The following is a 20,386-nucleotide window of genomic DNA, read 5'->3' as shown; positions in this document are numbered from 1 at the left end:
GTAAAAGAGATTATATAATCAAAAGGCGTTTCTGTTTAGTATGTTCGGTTGCTTTAAGGTTCAATTTCGTTTTCTGTGCTAGTATATGAGCTCGGAAGGAGAAAAATAAGTTTTAATAAATGAAATACCGTATGTCCGATTATCTTAGAATTTTCATAATTAATCTTGAAAGTAAAATGTGAAAGTCATGTTTACAACACAATTCTAATGTATCCATATCAGGTAGTTGACGTGTCGTGTACAGATATCGAAAAATCAGAATAATTTCGGTCTTATTGTTCATATATATTTATTCGTGAAAACAGTATAATCTAAGTGTACGCATATTTCTACCAATCTTACCATAAATACTGCCCCAAAGCTTTAAGTACATTGACACAGAATGATTAGAGATAATTTAATGTACTAATAACATGAGTTACATAGATGTATTATGAACCAAAATCACAAATAATTATTCAAAATGGCCACCATTAGCATGCACACAGTCCTTAAGTCTTTGTGGCCACTCACCATTTACATTACGCAACACATCAACTGGAAAATCAGCAGCTGCCTTTCGAAGAGACCGTTTTAAACACTTAATATTGGGATTTCTCTTCTTGCAAGCCATCTCCTGAAGCTTGGACCATAATTTGTAGTCAAAAGGGTTTAGATCCGGATTTGGAGAAGGCCAATCTGAAGTAGAAATAAAGTCCGGAACATCTGCCTCCAGTCACTGCTGGGTTGTCTGTAACTTGTATGCTGGGGCTGAGTCCTTCTGGAAGCTCAGTTCTGTCCATGGAAGAAGGTGTTGGTGAGATTCTTGACTAGCTTGTCAAGCACTGTCGCCTGGTACACTTTAGCTGACGTTTTGACCTCCTTTTCACAGAAATGGAGCTCCGTTGTGCCCTCGTAGCTCACACCCCACCACGCCATGACTGAGGCAGGATGCTGACCACTCTGGATTCTTGGAGCCTTTTCACCATCTTTTCTAGAGGATGTGGCATATATCCTGTCATTTTTGGTATTGAAGGTCTCCTCAACACTGAAAATCTTTTCATCAGTCAAAAGGATTCGACGATCGACGATGTTCATTAGCTCCGTAACGCTTAAGATTCACGTTTATGAATAATTTGTTGTGCACTGAGCTGTTCATAAGAAGGGGTTCTTTCCAACAAGTGTCAGGGGGCGGACCTTTGAGAAGCCCGTCAATAAATTATCTTTATTTAAGTTTTCTTCGTTCAATTGATTTATTCATGTTTGATTTGAGACGTAAGGTACCGCTACGGAAGGGTTTTTGGAACTTCGACGTGGAAGGGGGAAAATGATGGTTGCAATTATTATAATAATATTCTCATATCTCGGAATACTTAAGCCAAGGTGCTAAATCCTAAGAGGTTGCGGGGACTTCCCTCCACTTAATTTTTTTAATAACTGAAACTACTGCACTAATAACTTACTGAGGGTTAATGAAGTGATAGTATTATCAGAAGTTTGTATATGAATGACAGGAATTCATACACGATTAACATGTATTTTATTTTAATTAATGGGTGGAGTAGTAATTAGCATTATCTCTAATCTTACATACTTGAATATCGGTAAAATATTGACGTTAAAATGTGTGAACTCTCTATGCAGAAACATTAGAGTGTGAAGAGCTTTTTTTTTATTCATGTCTCCCCCCCCCCCAAATTTGACAGTTATCATCCTGTTTTTCATCCTGTCTTAAGGTTAGAAACATGAAGTTCGGTTTTTAAACTTTTTATTTAAAACTCGGAATTAATTAAATTCAGAGAAATGAAATTATATTTTTCGTTTAAGACTCGGAATTCCTTAGCTTTAGTTAAATGAAATTTAATACTAAAACTTTTCATTTAAAATAATTAAACACATGTTTCTGCGTTTCTTGATACCTGACATAGAAAGAGAGAGAAAGAGGTGGAGGGCAAGTCGAAGGCACAAATGTATTATTCATTAAATCTCATTCTCCCCGTACGAAGAACGGGTACTTCCACTATTTCAAATGTACCGTGTTATGCAAAAGTGAACTAAGCGCCAAATTTTGAAAATCCACGTAAATGCGACGATTGGTTCCTGATAAGCATTAGAACGTTTTGCACAATCGAAAAAAGAGGAAAACCAACACCTTTCCAGAAAAAGAAACATAATTTCACTTTTGATTACGGCTACATTAATGCTGGACATCAACCTTTAAACGTAATTTTCTTAAAAGTATGAAAGTGGCGCTTAGTTCGCTTTCGCAGGACACGGTACAAATATAATGTAACTTTCAATGTTTGCCTTTACTTTTAAAATTAATGTTATTAGCTTACCTTGTTCATGGAAGTTTACAATTCGTTATTGATTGGCATCACAAACTTTCTCATTACCGAAATATGAGTAGTGTTGCCAAATTGTTTTATTTTAAAGCCTCTCATATATTATAATGGACTAATTTTTAATAAAGGTATTAATTTGCATTTTTAACAACATCGAACTATTTACGTTTGGAGGTTATTCACTTATAACAGGACATTAACTTAGATAAGGAGAAATCGGACGATTTCAAAACACGAATTTATAAACAAAGATTTCATTGTTAGATGTGTTCAAACATCAACAATCAGCGTCAGTACAAAATTCTACAGTTGGTAGATCATTGTCTTTCTCTGAGAATAGTTTAGAGTAAAATCGGAATTATTATTTATTGTTGCCGGTATATTTCCCCATCTCTCAGATAGTATCCATTTCCGTTTAGTATGGTCAAAAGTAAAGTAGAAATAATTAAACACAGAGAAGGTAAGTGTAAGGAACTGCTTCACGTAACAATTCTTGTCATCTTACGAAGAAACATACAGTGATATATACAGTGAATATAGCAACATCCCATCCAACACAAGTACATGCTAGGCATGTGGAAAGAATGTTCTTCGAGGTACATTGGAATATACATGATAGGTACTTGAATAGAGAAATCATGTGAAATTCGTATGAAGGAAATAAAGTTACTTCCGCCCTTAAGTACGTGCCTAATACATATCGAGGAATGCACCTGCTATGTGCATATCACGTACTGAGTATGTACTTGACACATTTACTAGCATGTGCCAGGACTGTACTAGGCATATGTCAGCGACTTTACCAGCTGTTACAAAGGTTAGAGCGGAATCAAGCCGCAGGCTAATTATATTATAGACCATAACAATTATACATAATTTGATATATTTTTTTTTCTAGTGAACATCTACTGTAATATGCAAAAGTTTGAACGTGTAAATGGTATGGAGAAAACATGTGAAATGAAAACACGTCACATACATACATTAACAAATATATAAAACAATAGTCGTTGGACTTTCATACGTAACTTATTTCGAAAAAGAAGAAATTTTGTAGACGATGTTCCAAAAAGTATAGACCAATCTGGGTGCAAAAATGCTTTCTTTCGGAGTTATGGGCTGCCGAAAACATGAAAATATGAACCTTAAAGGTCCATAGCTCTAAAACTACGGGGCCTACCGTAGTCGGGTCAAGATTTCACTTAGAAACTGATATGTGCTCTATCCAAATATCCAAGTTTCAGAATCCTGAGGTACTTCTGCAACAATTTTTATAGAGGTAGTTGGTGAGTATTTCAAATGATATGCCCATAGCCAAACTCACTCTATAAAAATTGTTGCATGAGTACCTTAGGATTCTGAAACATGTATTTTTTATAGCGCACATACTAGTTTCTATATGAAGTCTTGACACGACTACGGTAGGTCTCATAGTTTTGGAGCTATGGATCTTTCAAGTTCTTTTTTTTTTTTTTTTTTCATATTTCTTGGAACTTATAACTCCGAAAGGGAGCATCTGTGCACCCAGGTTGGTCTATACTTTTTTTGGCTTATCTTGGTATCAGGAATCACCTCCCAAACATTGTTGGTGTTGTTTTGAGACACCTTGTATATTTTAAGATTGTAATTTAATATTGTCTGCATGCTGGATGAAAAAATGTATTCCTCCAGTACGCAATAAACATCCAACAAGTAGTGGTAGAAGTACGTATTTAGCATACGTATACCTTTAAGTACAAAACTTCTTGAACTGGCAAACTACAATTTTAAGAGTAGACAAATTTGAGGAGAAAACTAAATTAGCAACACTAAAAATGAGCAGGAATTAACAAAAAAAAAAAAAAAAAAAAAAAAATCACAAGAATTTCTCTAAGTTAAAAATGTTTCATGTCCCTAGTTTTGCAAATACGTTGTAGTCTCTACAGGTGAGTAGTACTGGAAACACCATGGATTACAGTCGCTGGCACTTTCGAATCAAATACCAAACTTGCTATAACTGTACTCGAGATTCTTATTCAGGTACTTAAAAAAGATAGGTACAACTGAATTAAAACTAATCATTAAGTTTGTTTTTTATCTTATAACAGAAACCCAACTGGATATTATATCAAATGTATCAATACAGTTGGAAACGTACTTGGTTCCATTTTATTCAATTTCAAAATATATTTACATTATGTACACTTCAGTGTTAAAGAGGGGAGCTCTTCGAGTTAGCATTTTAATTGGAAATTAAATGTAATAATTTCAGACATCTACTGATTAAATTCAATCATGAGAATATTACTCAATAAAATACTAGCTTTATGATTTAGTTATAGTAAAATTTATGAGTCACAGATACAGTTAGATATATCAATAAATAATAAACAAAATAGCAAGTTATTTTGCCAAAGTTAGTTTAGTAACAAATGAACTAATGTCATATTGTAGGAAAATGGCATCAATCAGTTCAGGTAATAGTTAAGTAGCCAGCCATTTTTATATATTACTATTTTCAAAAGTTTACTGCTTCTTACAAAACACACAGTATGAAAAAAAAAATTCATTGAGCTTAATTACAGATGTTACACTGAATCAAGCGATTATATTGTTAACATTAATCTATTTCTGGAATTACGCAACTTGTAAATAGTAACATTAATGATTATAAGGTAGTTTATTTGAAACAAATTTCTTCACTGCTTTCTAAGCTTTCTGCTTTCACTTACTGCTCACTTTTTAAATGCTATATTCTAAATAATGGAAATAATATTGTAATAATATTTACTGCTTACAAAAAAAGTATTCTCAAGCTATTGAATTGAATATTTTTTTCTCAAAGAAAGTAACATTATGTGCATGGATATATTTTTTTTTTAAATCAACCAACATTTACAATTGATACGTTTGTAGGTCTAGCTATCGCTCTTCTGCATTTAATCTCTCTTTCAATTGTAGGATTTGCATGGTTGATTATAAAAAAAATTATAAATTTATTCTTGTAAGTTTTAAATATATATTTCATAATTGCTTTAAGCGCATGTTGTTTTCTCTTTCAGGGAAACATACTCTCTCTATATATTCTTTTCTTTTCTGATGCTTGTTAAAACATGAATTTTTTAATATTTGGTGTAATTTAAATTTAATTACAGAAAATACATTTAAGTGTTGTATTTTGGTGTTACCATAATGGATCTTGTAAGAGAAAATAAGTTTTTCTTAATGGGGCAGACTACCGAAAATGATAGAAAAGCTAATCGTTCGCCCGTTTTTCGTAAGTGAAAAGAGATAATAAAATGTAACTGACCACAATAATAGATAAAGTTATTCTAAACCCAAAAATGCGAATCAAAAGAATTTTCAGTGTTGCCATCCATAGATATAACAATGTGGCCAGAATATGAATTACCCAAAAATCTAGGTTAAGGCAGCAACTAGAAAAATGAACTCAACGGTAATTGATGACTTATCATGTTGTCTTGGTTCCTTGTTAACTACTTTTTAAATAATATTTGTATTTATTTTGTACTGTTTATTACAAAATTATTTATTTTACACTGTTTATTACAGTAATCGATGACTAATCATGTTGTCTTGGCTTCTAGTTAATTATTTTTTAAATAATATTTGTATTCGTTTTGTAGTGTTCATTACAAAATTATTTATTTTATACTGTTTATCACAGTAATTGATGACTTATTATGTTGTCTTGGCTTCTTGTTAACTACTTTTTAAATAAAATTTGTATTTATTTTATAATAAACAGTAAAAAATAAATAATTTTGTAATAAACAATACAAAATAAATACAAATATTATTTAAAAACTAGTTACTAAGGAAACAATACAACATGACAAGTCATCAATTACCGTTGAGCTCATTTTTCTACTTGAGCTCATCCGTGGCCAAGCGGATAGCGGACGCGCCTTTATCGTGGGAGATCCGGGTTCGATTCCCGGCGGGAGCACGTGTGGTTCGGATTCCACGTTAATCAGTAGGTCCACGTCTCATATAGCCTCGCTGCTGAAAGGGACGTTAAACTCAAAATCAACTCAACTCATTTTTCTACTTGCTGCCTTAACCTAGATTTTTGGGTAATTCATATTCTGGCCACACTGTAATTTCTATGGATGGTAACACTGAAAATTCTTTTGATTCGCATTTTCGGGTTTAGAATAACTTTATCTATTATATTATCTATTATCTGTTGTAAGTTACATTTCATTATCTCTTTTCACTTGTGAAAAACGGGCAAAAGAAAAATGGTTACCTTTTGTATTATTTTTAGTAGTCTGCTCCCTTAAAGATCACTTTATGTAATTTTTCCTTAATATCAAGTGAGTTTGTTTCTTAACTGCTATTAAGAGTTATTAATGATTACATTCTTGTATATTCTAGTTTAAAGAAACGGGATTATTTTTAATTTGAGTACTTGGGTGGCTTTATGTTCATATCATATTATTTCACGGTAGCAATTTCAAGTACGAAGCATTGAAAAAGTTACTAATTAATTTAATTTTTTTTTTTTTTTTTTAAGTTTTGCATTTAATGAACATTTCTCGGTTTAAAATGAATATATATTGACTTCGGTATAAATATTCATAACCAAACAAGACTGAATATATTTTATATTCATATATATATATATATATATATATATATATATATATATATATATTTCCTTCTTCTAATTATCTTGTTTGTTATGTCACAACTGTTTGTAAAATCGAGTTCGAAAATTATTCATAGAAGAAGATACGATAAAATAAACTATAATAATTACACTAATATAAATTATGTTAGAGATTATCTCAATCAAATCCACAAATAATATTTCTGTATAAATAAAGAGTAAAATTGTTGTATAAAACATTGTAAGTCGATAAATTTATGTGAAAGGTGCCTTGTTCCAAAGTTCTTCTATCATCATTGGTATGTAATATTGTTCCGCTCTTTTTCAGTTTTACATACTGTACACAGCGTGACCACTCAACAATATATTGTCACGCAGTACGTTCGTAACCTAATAACGAAATTGAAAAAATTCTGAAAGGAATAGTAGAACCATTTTATTGATTATCCTTTTGTTTTATGTTACGAAAAAAAATGTAAAAACGAAACATCAGTTTGTTCACTCGAAACCAAACATTAATTATGTTAATCAGTGCAATTTTGTGATATAAACTCTCCTAAATTTTGACAAAAACATGTATATGCATCTGATAATGAAACATGATAAACAAAATAAAGGGCATTAAATTACTGTACATTCAGATTTATGATATCATGACTGTGGAAGAACAACGTTAGAATGTTAGTGTACGCTGTACAAGGAGAGAAATGATGCCTATACTCTACAAAAGTTCTATAGAAGCACAATCCTAAAGTAAAAGTATGATAAGCATCAGTATTATTTCATTTTCCGTTACTCATTTTATGCTTCGTAATTGCGTACCCACATGCTGTGTACATAGCAGTGGTAGTCGAAATGCCAATGTTGTAATGAATATCATTTGAGATGTTATTTCTCAAGAATATCTTTAGAGTTGACTTTTTGCACAAGCCTCGTTGTTACCAATGTCCACTATTAATGAGAATTTAGACAGCAAATCTTTTTTGGTTTACAATATCTAGTCGGTGAATGAAGCGCAAAGTAAACTTTCTTCCATAATTTTTAACCTTCTTCATTTACAAATTACATTCATTTGGTAATTTTTCAAAAATATCTTCCGGAGTTGTCACGTACTTTCGCGCTCAGCTCCCCTGAAATTAGCCTTGAGATAAAACCTGTCAAAAAGGCTGACCAATTTTACTAATCAGAAAAGATGAGGGTGATGTAAAACAACGAAAAACTATATATATATATATATATATATATATATGGAATGCTCTGGAACTTGTATTTTGCAATTCGTTACGTGTTTTGTTGGACGAACTGAAAGAAAATACTAAGAAATTATGCTCTCTCAGACCAAATTCAATACACATAGAATAGAATTAACCTAAGTTGGATAATCAGGGATTAATTAGAAATAAAAATTATATTTAAAATTGACTATTTAATGAGAGATTAATAGAATTATAAGTTACAAGATTTGTCTCTAACAAATCAGAAAGATTTTCAAAATTTTCCAATGAATCATAATTAACGAATTGTTTGAAAGAAACGATACTAAATAGAAAATCTTATCCAAACTCAGTTTTTGATCGATGTCACTAATTCACATGTTTCGCCTTTGGAAAAATTTGACACTAGAATGTAAAGTTCCAATCTCTAAATAACCTTTGAATTTACTGAACACATCCACTAAACAATGTAATGTGGGATGGAGGAATACGTATCATCAAAAATTTTAGTTCAATATTGAAACGCTAACTTTGAGTTGGTTAATTTTAGCACTCCCTGTACCAGAAGTACTACTAATACTGTGTTAAATCTAATTAGGGTACTTATCAAGTACCATTAATATAAGTTCCATTAGAAAAGTGAGAGATTCAACTCTGTTATCAATATTCTTCAGAATTCCGTATGTGAAATGTTCTATCCAATCAACTACTGAAATAACTATGATGCTATTTATTTCCAAATTTTAATTATCACTTTGTTTAGAACAAGAACTTTAAATTTTTATTTCATGTTGTTTATATTTCAATTTTAAGATTGCTTTAGAACGTATAAGCTTCTGTGTTTAAACTCAAGATACCAGATCCCTTCAAGACTTGGAAAACTAACTCTACTCAAATGTTATTTCAATAAGATAAATTTTACTGTCAAACAAGTAAGATATTGAATGAAATTATGAACAGAAATCTAATAATTACTTATCCGACCATTGTTCAATTAATAGAATTACTAAGTTTATTCTTTAACGCATCCTTCACAGATTTACTACTTTATTTTATTTGACAACTGATAATCATCGAAACGTTACTCAAACCAATATTCTGAATGCAACTTACGAATTTAGTGTAACTTTTGGCAATGATCCCAGACCAATTCCCAGATCAAAATTAATTTTTCAATGTTTTAGTCTTTTTACAATATTTATTTTTAATGGAAAAATATTTAAACCTTCACTAAGCAAAACACGTTATTTGAAACAAATTCACTAGAATATTCCACAAGCTCGGTTATAGATTTATTACACTAATTCTTTTGACTTTTAATACACTTTTTACGTAATCCACTATTTTTGTTTATAATTGTAATCATTTTTATAACAGAATTATGTATATATTCAACTATTTTTCACGTATTTAACTTAAATATATTATTTCAGATTAAACTGAGCACTGAAAAAAGAAAGAAGGAAAAAATAAACTGCTCCACATCTGCAATTCAACTCTTCGTGCAGATTGCAGATACGTATCAAAAAAAAAAAAAAAAAAGTGTTAAAGGTACCGCCAACAACTAAATGATGTTACCAGCTCAAACATTTTGTTTATTGTGAAAGTTCTCTTTACGTCGAACGTAAGACTGGTCTACAGCGCCATTCGTGAACAATACTTAAAGTTTGATTGAAACTTCAAGAAGATTCACGATTAGTGATCTCTTACATAACTCAACCTATCAAATAACTTACACATATAAATGGCATTTCTCTTTTCACAAAGAAAAACGAAAGGAAAGGACAAAATTAAAACAAAAATATAAACTCTACAGAACATAAACGACTTAAAATAAACTCTAATACGAATAAATAATCGTAACGGGATTATCGCATATTACAGAGTGAAGGCTAATTATAATTAACGAAGTGGAATTAAATATCTCGGACGATGATAATAGTTGTAATTTTTGTAAATTCATTTGAAATGAAATAAAACACTGACGTAAAAGTCCGAAACAATCTCAACTAATGTATTACGTAGTTTCAGCTTTATCAGTATGAATTTTCTTTATGTATAAAAGTAAAAGTCAAGCTATTTCTATAAACGTTCAGTGAGAATGGAAGAAACTAAAAGTTGTACGAACAAACTCTTTTATGCAATCATTTTCTCTGATGTTTGGTAACAAAGAGGCCTTCTGATTTTATCATAACATTTTTGTCCTTTTATTTCGGAGACATTTGCTCATTTAATGTCGAAACAATAACAGAATATAAAGATTGAAACGTTATCAGAAGTGGAAGAAAGGATATTCAGTCAATTTTTAGATTTTTATATTAAGGCTTTCTACTTACCATTTTTTAAACCATAGAGTATCCTTTATCTTAATACAGAGAAAAAGCGAGTTTTCCTTACTCGTAATATTTTAATTTGTAAATTATTAATTACAGCTTTGGAAAATTCAACATTGTTCATAAAACTCCAACTGACCAAAGCAGTATATATGTATTTTAAGATTACATATATATATATACTGCTTTGGTCAGTTGGAGTTTTATTAGCAATATTTTAATATATGAAAACCCTTCCGCAATAAATTTTAGTGATAGGTAATTTATCTCGTTGTAGAATACTTAATAAACTGTACAACTTAAAATTATTTATTTGATAAAATGAATTAATGCATTATGTAAATAGTTAGCCATACTATGAAACACTGTTTTTCTTTATTTGTTTTATTTTTATTAATTAAAATCTCTAATATACTTTTAATAATCACTCCCCACAACTTAAATATTGCTTCAACCTGCTAGAAATTTAAAATAAAGTAGACACAGGAACATTTAACACGATATAACATTTATATCTATCCGTATATTGATAATCTAAATTAAATTACTAGAAATGCAGTAAGTAGCAAAAGTTTCTTCTGTATCAAACAAAAAAAAAAATGCTTCCTTGTATTGCATAAATAACATATTACTTCAGGGATCTACCGGAAAACATCGTATTTTGTCAAGTTTTCATAGAAGTTATTGTAATATTTTGAAAATTAAACAAAACTTTTGTTTTCGATTGTACATAAAATAAACATTATCACACGTGTTTCATACGTAACTTCTTAACGATTCATGTAACTATTTCTCTTTCTAGATCTTTATTTTGATAACATTATATCCTTCATACACGAATGTCAAAATTTTCTGAACTTTGTGGAAGCATATATATATTCTTCATTGTTGTTTGTTTCAGATTGAAGAAAGGTCCTGCTTATCACCTGGATTTGTTTGTGGTAGCTCTCCTTAATGGGTTCCTATCAGTGTTTGGTTTGCCCTGGATGCATGCTACCTTGCCTCATTCCCCACTCCACGTAAGGGGTTTAGCTGACGTTGAGGAAAGAGTGGATCAAGGCCACGTTTATGAGATGTTAGTCATTATTTCATTCTCAAGTAGATAGAAATAAGGGCGAATAGTTTTAACCCCTAAGTAGCTAAATCAACAGTGTTCAGTCAGGTACATTTTATTTATACAGTACCTAGGTATAGGTATTCAACGTACCATATAAAAATATAAGCAGATATACAGCTGCAATAGACTTTTAAAAATGTGTTTAAGTGTAACTACAGGCAGTGGTGCTTCACCTGTATTTCTCAAGTTTGTTTTGCAACCATCGCTAGTCACATTGCTTATTTTTGTAATTTAAAATATTATTTATAATTCTCTTGTGTGAACTTTTTTCTCATTTATTTCCAAGTGAAACGAAGTATTTTCTGTTCAGGTTGCTTACAACAAATGCATTTAGAGTATAGAAATGTCAGAGGAAGATTATTAACGAGAAAATACGAAGTAAACTTTGCTTCCTGCCTATAGTAAGTTAGAAATCTCAACACAAACATATATATTACGTGATTTTGCCTGAAACCGTGAAGTAAGCTTCGCACCTGTTTGCAATAAGTTAGCAAACTCCGTTCAAATTATATACGCTATGTGATTTTGTTGAAAATTTCAACGTGAGTCAACATGTGCCATTATGTCTGTGGAACCATGTAGGCATTCCATTTACTAAATGCATTGGTCATTTGTATGTTGTTTATTATTTTAATTCGTTTTTTATTTATTTATTCTGTATGGAGCAAAGGGTATATTACTAACATTTTGTAGTTGGTTTTGTAAAGTTTAGCATGACTCGTTTCACCACCGAGTCTATAGAAAACGTGGAATCCTAGCCACAGTAATGCGTTTGAATTCCAATGCTCTTCCACTGGAAATGGAAGCCGAAATCCCGTGCACCAGAGGCACTCGTGCTAACAACTGGACGAATCAGTAGAGTTATAGTGAAATGGGTGCCATTGTATGGGTAAAATGAGCAGATATCAAATAAGGTTTCTCCGAATTTGTATCAACACTCCTCAATGATATTAATAAAATTCAATAACTATTCTATCAGGTCTTGTTTTCATATTGTTAAACTAAATACAACACAATGAGAAAGACTATGTGGTAATATATAAACAAAACACAATCACATAACAATTTCAACACAATAACTTTGTCTTCATCTGACTTCCAATTCTTCTGGCTACTTGGGAAGTGGTCATCTCTTATATACTTTCCGGAGATCAATTTTTAATTAGGCTCCACCCCTTCATTAAAAAGTAACACTTGTATTATTCGCTTTCACTTGTACAGTTGCGCACTTGTCCAATGAAAAATATAGTTTTTGCTGAATACATTCTGTCCTCTAATTATCCTTGTTATGTTCCCTTGTTAATTTGTTTGGTGAGAAAATGGAAAGAAGTCAGAGAAATTATGAAGACAGGAGACAAGGTGATGAATTAGAATGCCGGATTCGCGATAAACAAAGAATGGGAGAAGAGTCTACTTAAAGAAGAAGAAAGGAAAAGGAAGAAGAAAGAAAGAGAACAAATTAATAAGAGAACATAACACGGATAATTAGAGGACAAGGATGTATCAAGCAAAAACGTATCTTTAAAAATAAAACCTAGCAATAACTTTAATAACACAATATTAAAATGCTAGGTTTATGTCCCCAATCTTTTCGACAATGAGATCTCAAAAACCACAAGTGCTAGAGACGTGCCGCTTTCGCTGGTCAATTCCAAATTTTGTGTAGATTGTTCAATTCTAATTGAATATTTAAAAAACATGGCCATTACTTCTTTATTACATTTTTTAGGGATACACTGGAAGTGTTGAAATCTTTAAAAATAATAATATCCTATGATCTATACATTCCAACATAACACAGTTGTATATAGGGGTTGTATATCTCTTAGGCGTTTTCATCTCCAAATGATAATGAAAAACGAAGGATAACTGTTTCTCCAGGCTAAGATGAATCTTTATTGTTTCGAGTGTTTTGCCCAACGAACACCGTATATCACTGACATTATAATTAATTGTGTATGTAATGTATTTGCTTATTACATACTGCATGCAAGAAGAAAGAAACTACTGACCATACATAAATTAGAAACTCCAACCGAAAGTAGGCTCAATCTTGCAAACGGTGCGAGATATTGAAAAAAATCTCCTCTTTATGGTATCCCTTGCCGATTTTTATCAAGACGTTTTTCATTTGTGTCTGTAAAGGGACATGAACAGATGTTGTGAGGAGTGACAAGGAAATTCATGCTCACGTGTGAATGATGCGCTGTGTAGAGAGCGCACGTTCTGCTAGTATATATATATATATTTTTTTTAATTGGACAAGTGCAGATGAACAAGTGAAAGTGAAAAACATGAGTATTACTTTTTAATGAAGGGGCGGAGCCTAATTAAAAATTGATCTCCAGGAAGTGTATAAGAGACGACCACTTCCCAAGTAGCCAGAAGAAGTGGAAATCTGATGACGACAGAATTATTGTGTTGAAACTGTTATGTGATTGTATTTTCTTACATACGTATTGTCACATAACATTGCTCAGTGTGTTGTTGTATTTAGTTTAATAAAATTCAGTATCCTGATAGAATTTACGATGTCAAATAATGTGGTAACAGATATTCTTCTAAAAATAACAAGAACCAGAAGACGGAAAAACACACTTTTTTATACCGAAAAATATGTTTTCTTCATGATTTCACTACAAGGTACAGAGTTTAGCAGAACATTCTGTAAATAAATTAAATATACTTTCAAATAAGTTTACTAGTAATTTTTAAAACGTCTGATTCAAAAGAACAAGTTTGAATTGATGATTTTTCTTCGTTATTTACAAGTTTTGGTTATTTTCATTTGCCCTTCTTTTTTCTTTCTTGTTCATTTTCGCTTTCAGCCTAAGTAAATTTACATTTATTTACAAGATCACATCTACTTTTCTGCTATTCATGTCATTTTCATTGGAGGTATTCCAGTTGTACGTAACATATTTTTGACTTCAATGATAACGTAAGTCTACATGGAAATAAAACAAGCAAAGAAATTTTGTTAGATGGCGCATTGATTTCTTTTTCCTGTTTTTTTTTCCTTTTGTGTCTCTCTACAACTGACGTCTTCGACGTTTTCCAAAATTGTGAGTGAAGCGATTCCGATGATCAAAGGTAGTTCTAAATTATAGAAGTACAAACTTGAACAGTTGTACTAATCACTATAACAAGTAAAATAAAGTGCTTTATATTCACCGCAATAATTCCAAGAAGTGAAGAACAATTTTGAGGAACCATGTTCTCATCATAGCTTACTTAAATCTGAAACAGGTTTAAAAGGTAAATGCATGAGGGAAAGATAAAAATGACTCGAAGTAAATATATCACTTCACATTAGAAAATACTATGGTAAATACTAGCATATTATATTGATAAATGTAGAAAACAGTCGATTTTTGAGACACCAATTGAACCACTGATTGGAAAAAGGGAATAAGTACATTTTTTTGCGATTTTAACCTGAGATAGCAGATGTGTTCCTTTGAGATAGTTATATCGTTGAGTAGAAAATAGGAATGTTTGGGCAACTCTATATGACCAATGTAGAAGACAAAATATCTCGCTGATTAGAAAAAGGGAATAACTACGTTTCTTATTTCATTCTTCCAATCACTATAGAATACCACCACAACTGTGAGACTGTGTGTATGTAGACAACCATTAGAGCCCTCTGCTGACGTTACGATACTTCGCATTGTCTTCGCATTGCACAATCTATAGAGAAATATTTGGCCCAATCAGTTACAGATTTACGTGTTTTCAGTGAAACAAGTGGTGATCATACAATACCAAAACTGGAATCATACAATGACATTAATGCTTTTCAGTCTGATCGTGTCATAACGCTTTACCACTGTACAGCAATATTTGTCAATCAGAGGTCACAGTTTTTACCATGTGACCGAAATTTTGTTATAATCAAACGAGAACTCAAACGACACAATCGCATTTATTTACCAGCACAGTATAACCACATGATTACGAATGCAAGAAATACTGATACTCCATTTCAGGTTTACGAAGTTGTCAATGAAGAAATCTTAGATTTTAAACATTGGTGGTAACCGTTTCACAAGAAATCTTCAGGTAGCATTGTGGACAAAACAGTGAAATTCCAAGTAAGTAAATAGAGACACTGTTTATAAAGCAGAATCTCTAGGTTATGTGCAAGCTCATAAGTTTATCAATGAACTAAGAACTGATATTTTTCGATTACTCAAAAGTAATGTCACAAACGTTCCACTGCCAATGTCAAAGGCATACGATTAGCAAGTCCCGATCAATTAGAAAAAGATAAACGATTCTTCACAAATCATCAAATGCATACCTGACCAATACAAAAAGTTTTATAGGATGATTTGTTCATGGAACACCACTGACAAAGAAACTGCAGAAGACGAAGATGCAGACGGATAGGACCCTATGTAAAGTCATTCTATTTTGACAACGTATTTTGCTACGTATTTTTCCAGCTGTCTATTGTATTACTTTTCTTGCTGTACGAATAACATGTGCTTTACAAAAAAAAAAAAAAAAAAAAACGAATGTTGACAATAACAGTGTTAGAAGCCTAACATACGTGATAGTTTGGATACATATATCCAAGATTAACATACAACATTGTATTCAGCATGTATATTTTCATAGCTTTCTATCATAAACTGCACATTACATGCCCTACACACAATTACAATTGCGTCCAACTCTAATTGATTGGAAAAAGGGAATATTTTTTCCATTTTTAAGCTTATTTAACCAATTGCAGTGCTACAATACAAGATTCTCCTTCTTGTCTTAGTGTTTGTTAGTTCTTTTGCTACAAGTAATCAATTATACACTTTTTGCAACAAGTACAAACAACGCCTCGGGAAGGTTTTTTTTAGCGTTTTTGAAAACTTAGGTCTGATGCACTTATTCCCTTTTTCCAATGAGTGATTCAATTCCTCTGAAGGTGCAAATTCAATGGTACATAAAGAGTGGTAAAATGCACGACTGGGTTGAAACTCGAATCCGGAATCTTTGATGTGCCGTGCCGATGCGCTACCGAGTCCTCTTCCTGAACAGCTATATATCCGCTCATTCTTGAAGTTGGTGTTCTTTTACTCAGACCACATGCTTTGGACAGCAACTCTTGTTGTGCCTGGACAATCCAGTGTCCACATTCAGAACATCTCTGACGGATGTATCATACATTATATTGATAAATGGAGGGAAACATTGAACTCGTGTATCATTAAATTTGGACCTATAAAGGAAATCGTGTGTCGAAAATTGATAATATTGGAGTTCTTTACCCTTACTTACTTCTTACAATGATCACAAACACTGGTGCTATTCAGCCGGTCCTCACCGGTTTGCTAGAACTGGTAGTTAAAATATTTCGAGTTCGCAGAACCGTTTGTTATATCCAGATATAATAGTAAATTTTACCCAGTTATACCCAGGAACAGTAAATTTTAGTTTAATTATCTTTGTTTTTAGAAATTCTTACAGTTATAGGGTTAAACATACGATCTCTCAGAACAAAGTAACTTATAAGCATTTATAATAGCGGTGTCTGTGAACAAAAATCTTCAGATCCAAATTCAATGTGAGTATGTTTGTGACTCTAAATCTCTTGAACCACCAGACCGATCTCAATCAAATTTTTGACGTAGATGCAGTTCTGGCCTGGGAGTGTTTTTAGCTATTCACTTTGACGGTAGAACTTAGGGGAGGAGGGGAATTAAAAAAAATAAATAAAACTTAATACTCTTGAACCAACGACCAATCTCGATCAAATTTTCACCATAAATAAAGTTCAAACCTGGAAAGTTCTTTATTATTTCATTTTGATGCTAGAACTTTGGGGTAGGGGAGGGGAGGAGGGTAAATATATGAAAATTAATAAAACTTTATAACTCTTGAACCACTCAACCGATCTCGATCAAACTTTGAACATAGATACGATTCGGACCTCGGATGTTTTTATCGTTTCACTTTGATGACACAACGTAGGAGAGGGTAACGGGGGACATATATGTAAAAAAAAAAAAAAAAAAAAACAAAGAAAAAAGTGACTTCAGGTGCCACATGCATCAAATTTTCAGGAGCTAGTAGGTACCTCAATAGAAGAATATCGAAACCAAAATAAAATTTGTAGCTCACCCCTGAGCTGAGGTGAGGGGGTACCGACTTCAGAAATTTCAGGAGTGCAATGTTGCAAAATAAATAAATAAATAAATAAATAAAAAATAAATTTCTCTCATAAAAAAACATTGTAAATAAAATCGAATGTTGTGAAAAAATAAATAAAAACTATAAAATATAAAAAAAGATTTGCGGTTATAGGATGGAAACATGTTTAAATTTAAATATATATATATATATATATATATATATATATATTTTTTTTTAAAAAAATCGGTTGAGTACAATACTTTTTGATAAACGTTGGATAATCGTTTCCAAGACATTTGCAGTGGTATCTAATTTTGTCACACCACCTTGTGTTAGGATGTAGTGTAGGCTTCTGCGTTTCACTCGTATCCAGTAAAATATTTGCTTTTGTCTATCCTGTATGGTTTGTTCCCTAAGAGAGTTATATATATATTAGAATAACATAACACCATTGTTCACAGGTATAATCTTCCCTTATGGTTTTATTGGTGATAGCAAGTAAATGGTGAGAAACGTTATTACATATAATTCAGGAATATTATCTTCATATTTTATCATGTTTCTGCAGTACATTTCAAGAATTTTACTTTCAATACAATTAAAAAGCCTAGATATACATATTAAATATAACGTAGGAGGAAGAAAAAGAGACTGACTATGCAATACAAACATGTATGCTTTAACTTAATTTTCGGAAAGTATAAAGCTTCATTGTTTCATTGTTTCGAAGAAAGTGACATCAAACTCTGAGATGTCCCCAAATCATTTAACAACCGGTTGTATGATTAGTATTTAATAACCGGTTGTGTGATCAGAATAGCAAGTTGCATTAGTATCAATATTAGTAGTATATGATTATATTATTACTTATTTCAATGATACCGGTAATAATGACTGGGATTAAATCATATAGTATTTTATATTGATGTTTTGTATATTGAATTTTTTAAAATACTACTTGACAATTACTTTTTTTCGTAAGTACTGGATCTACTTTTAACAACCACTTCCTGGAATCTAAGAAATTATAAGTGGTTCGAGCGAACTGGCTGAATGACACCACTGATTAAACTTTATGTACTGTGTATATATAGTGTTCAAGATAGGAAGTTTTATATGAAAAAAGTAACCAGTGCGATTGCTCGTGATACATATGCTATAACGTGATTTTGTTTATTTATTGTTATTCATTCAATGTACTTTAAAGCATATTTTACATTTCTATTTGCAGTATTGTAAAAGTGAGGGAAACAAGACTGACGGGGATGTTATCTCACATTCTCATTGGTTTGTCAATCTTTCTCTTGCCCTACCCAATGGCTTATATACCAACTGCAGTTCTCGACGGGCTATTTCTTTATATGGCTGTCACCTCACTCAACGGAAATCAAATGTTTGAGCGAATAACACTTTTATTCATGGAACAGGTATGGCATCTGTTTCGTCATAATCTCATTTTCATATTACTATAGAAGATGTTTTACATTATTTTAATTTCTTATGTTATTTTGGATCAAATCAGTAATGTTCTCATAAGGCTCTCTTAATATTTATTAGCGTTTCACATTACTCACAAAACTGTTCCTACAGTTATGTTCTATTAATAGTCTGCATTTATAGATTTATTTACCTCTACATTTACAATTGACAAAATATTTCCTTGGATCTGTAGACTTGTTTGAACAAATTATAAAGGTAACCAAGAAAGTTTCTGTCGCTTTTTCACTCACCACCTTCAAACATCGATGTCTCAGCTAAAACGTAAATGGAAGATCAAAAATAGTCCCCATCAGCATCGACAACCTGCCAACGTTCTGGAAGGCTATGGATTCCACCGCAGTAAAACTTGGTGGGTCGTAAAGCGACGAAGGTATCAAGTGCATTTTCCACCTCTACTAGGGATTTGAACTGCCGTCCTCTAAAGTGATTGTCCAAGAAGTTCAACAGATTATACTCGGACGGTGCAATTTCCGGGTAGTATGGCTGATGCAATAGTGTTTCCCATCCAAGGGGTAGGATAGTGTCCCGGGTCATCCTAGCCACGTGGGGCTTAGCGTTGTCCTATAACAGAAGGACCCGTTTGCAGTTCAGAAGTGCTGGCTCCAGAGTTTTGAGTTTTTCTTGAACACGGCTCAACTGCTGACAGTACACAGTTGCATTGATGCTCTGGCCAGTTGGTAACAGTTCCAGATGCATGATGCCACGAGCAGACCACCAAACACACAGGAGGATCTTCTTCTGGTGGAGTACTGGTTTCGGCTGTTTTGGAACCGGTTCATGGAATGCTAACCATGATGACGGCGACGTGGAGCTTTGCACAGGACTCACGTCTCATCACATGTCAACATCTTGTCCAGAAATGGCTCCTTCCTCAGACGAGACAGCAAAGAAACACAGGTGTCTGCCCGCGTTACCTTCTGGCCCGGAGTCAAATCATATGGGACCCATCGACCTAACTTGTAGTTCTCCAAGTTGGTGGAGGTGCTGCCAAATGGTTTCCCCACTCACACTGAATTGTAGTTCCAGTTCCTCATATGTTTGACCACTGTTCGCCTTAATTGCTTCCTGAAGATCTTAATTTTGTACATGTGTCGGTCTTCCGGCACGTGGTGCGTCTTCGAGTATTTCGTCACCGTCTTTAAACT

The 20,386-nt window shown here is 32.4% G+C and overlaps 1 protein-coding gene across 1 annotated transcript in view; it reads left to right on the top strand.

Moving 5' to 3' along the window:
* The window catches only part of LOC145687895 (solute carrier family 4 member 11-like), a 560,150-nt gene that overhangs the window by 522,810 nt on the left and 16,954 nt on the right, over positions 1-20,386 (top strand). The window contains exons 11-12 of the mRNA XM_081761438.1: positions 11,388-11,561; positions 18,973-19,168. Of these exons, the coding sequence (XP_081617564.1) occupies positions 11,388-11,561; positions 18,973-19,168 (370 nt within the window). The remainder of the gene's footprint in view (positions 1-11,387; positions 11,562-18,972; positions 19,169-20,386) is intronic.

This window comes from Thermobia domestica, chromosome 6 (assembly GCF_964235325.1).
Source record: "Thermobia domestica chromosome 6, izTheDome1.hap1.1, whole genome shotgun sequence".
Lineage (NCBI taxonomy): Eukaryota > Metazoa > Arthropoda > Insecta > Zygentoma > Lepismatidae > Thermobia > Thermobia domestica.
The sequence above is the reverse complement of the archived record's forward strand: the minus strand, read 5'-3'. Positions and strand labels throughout refer to the sequence as shown.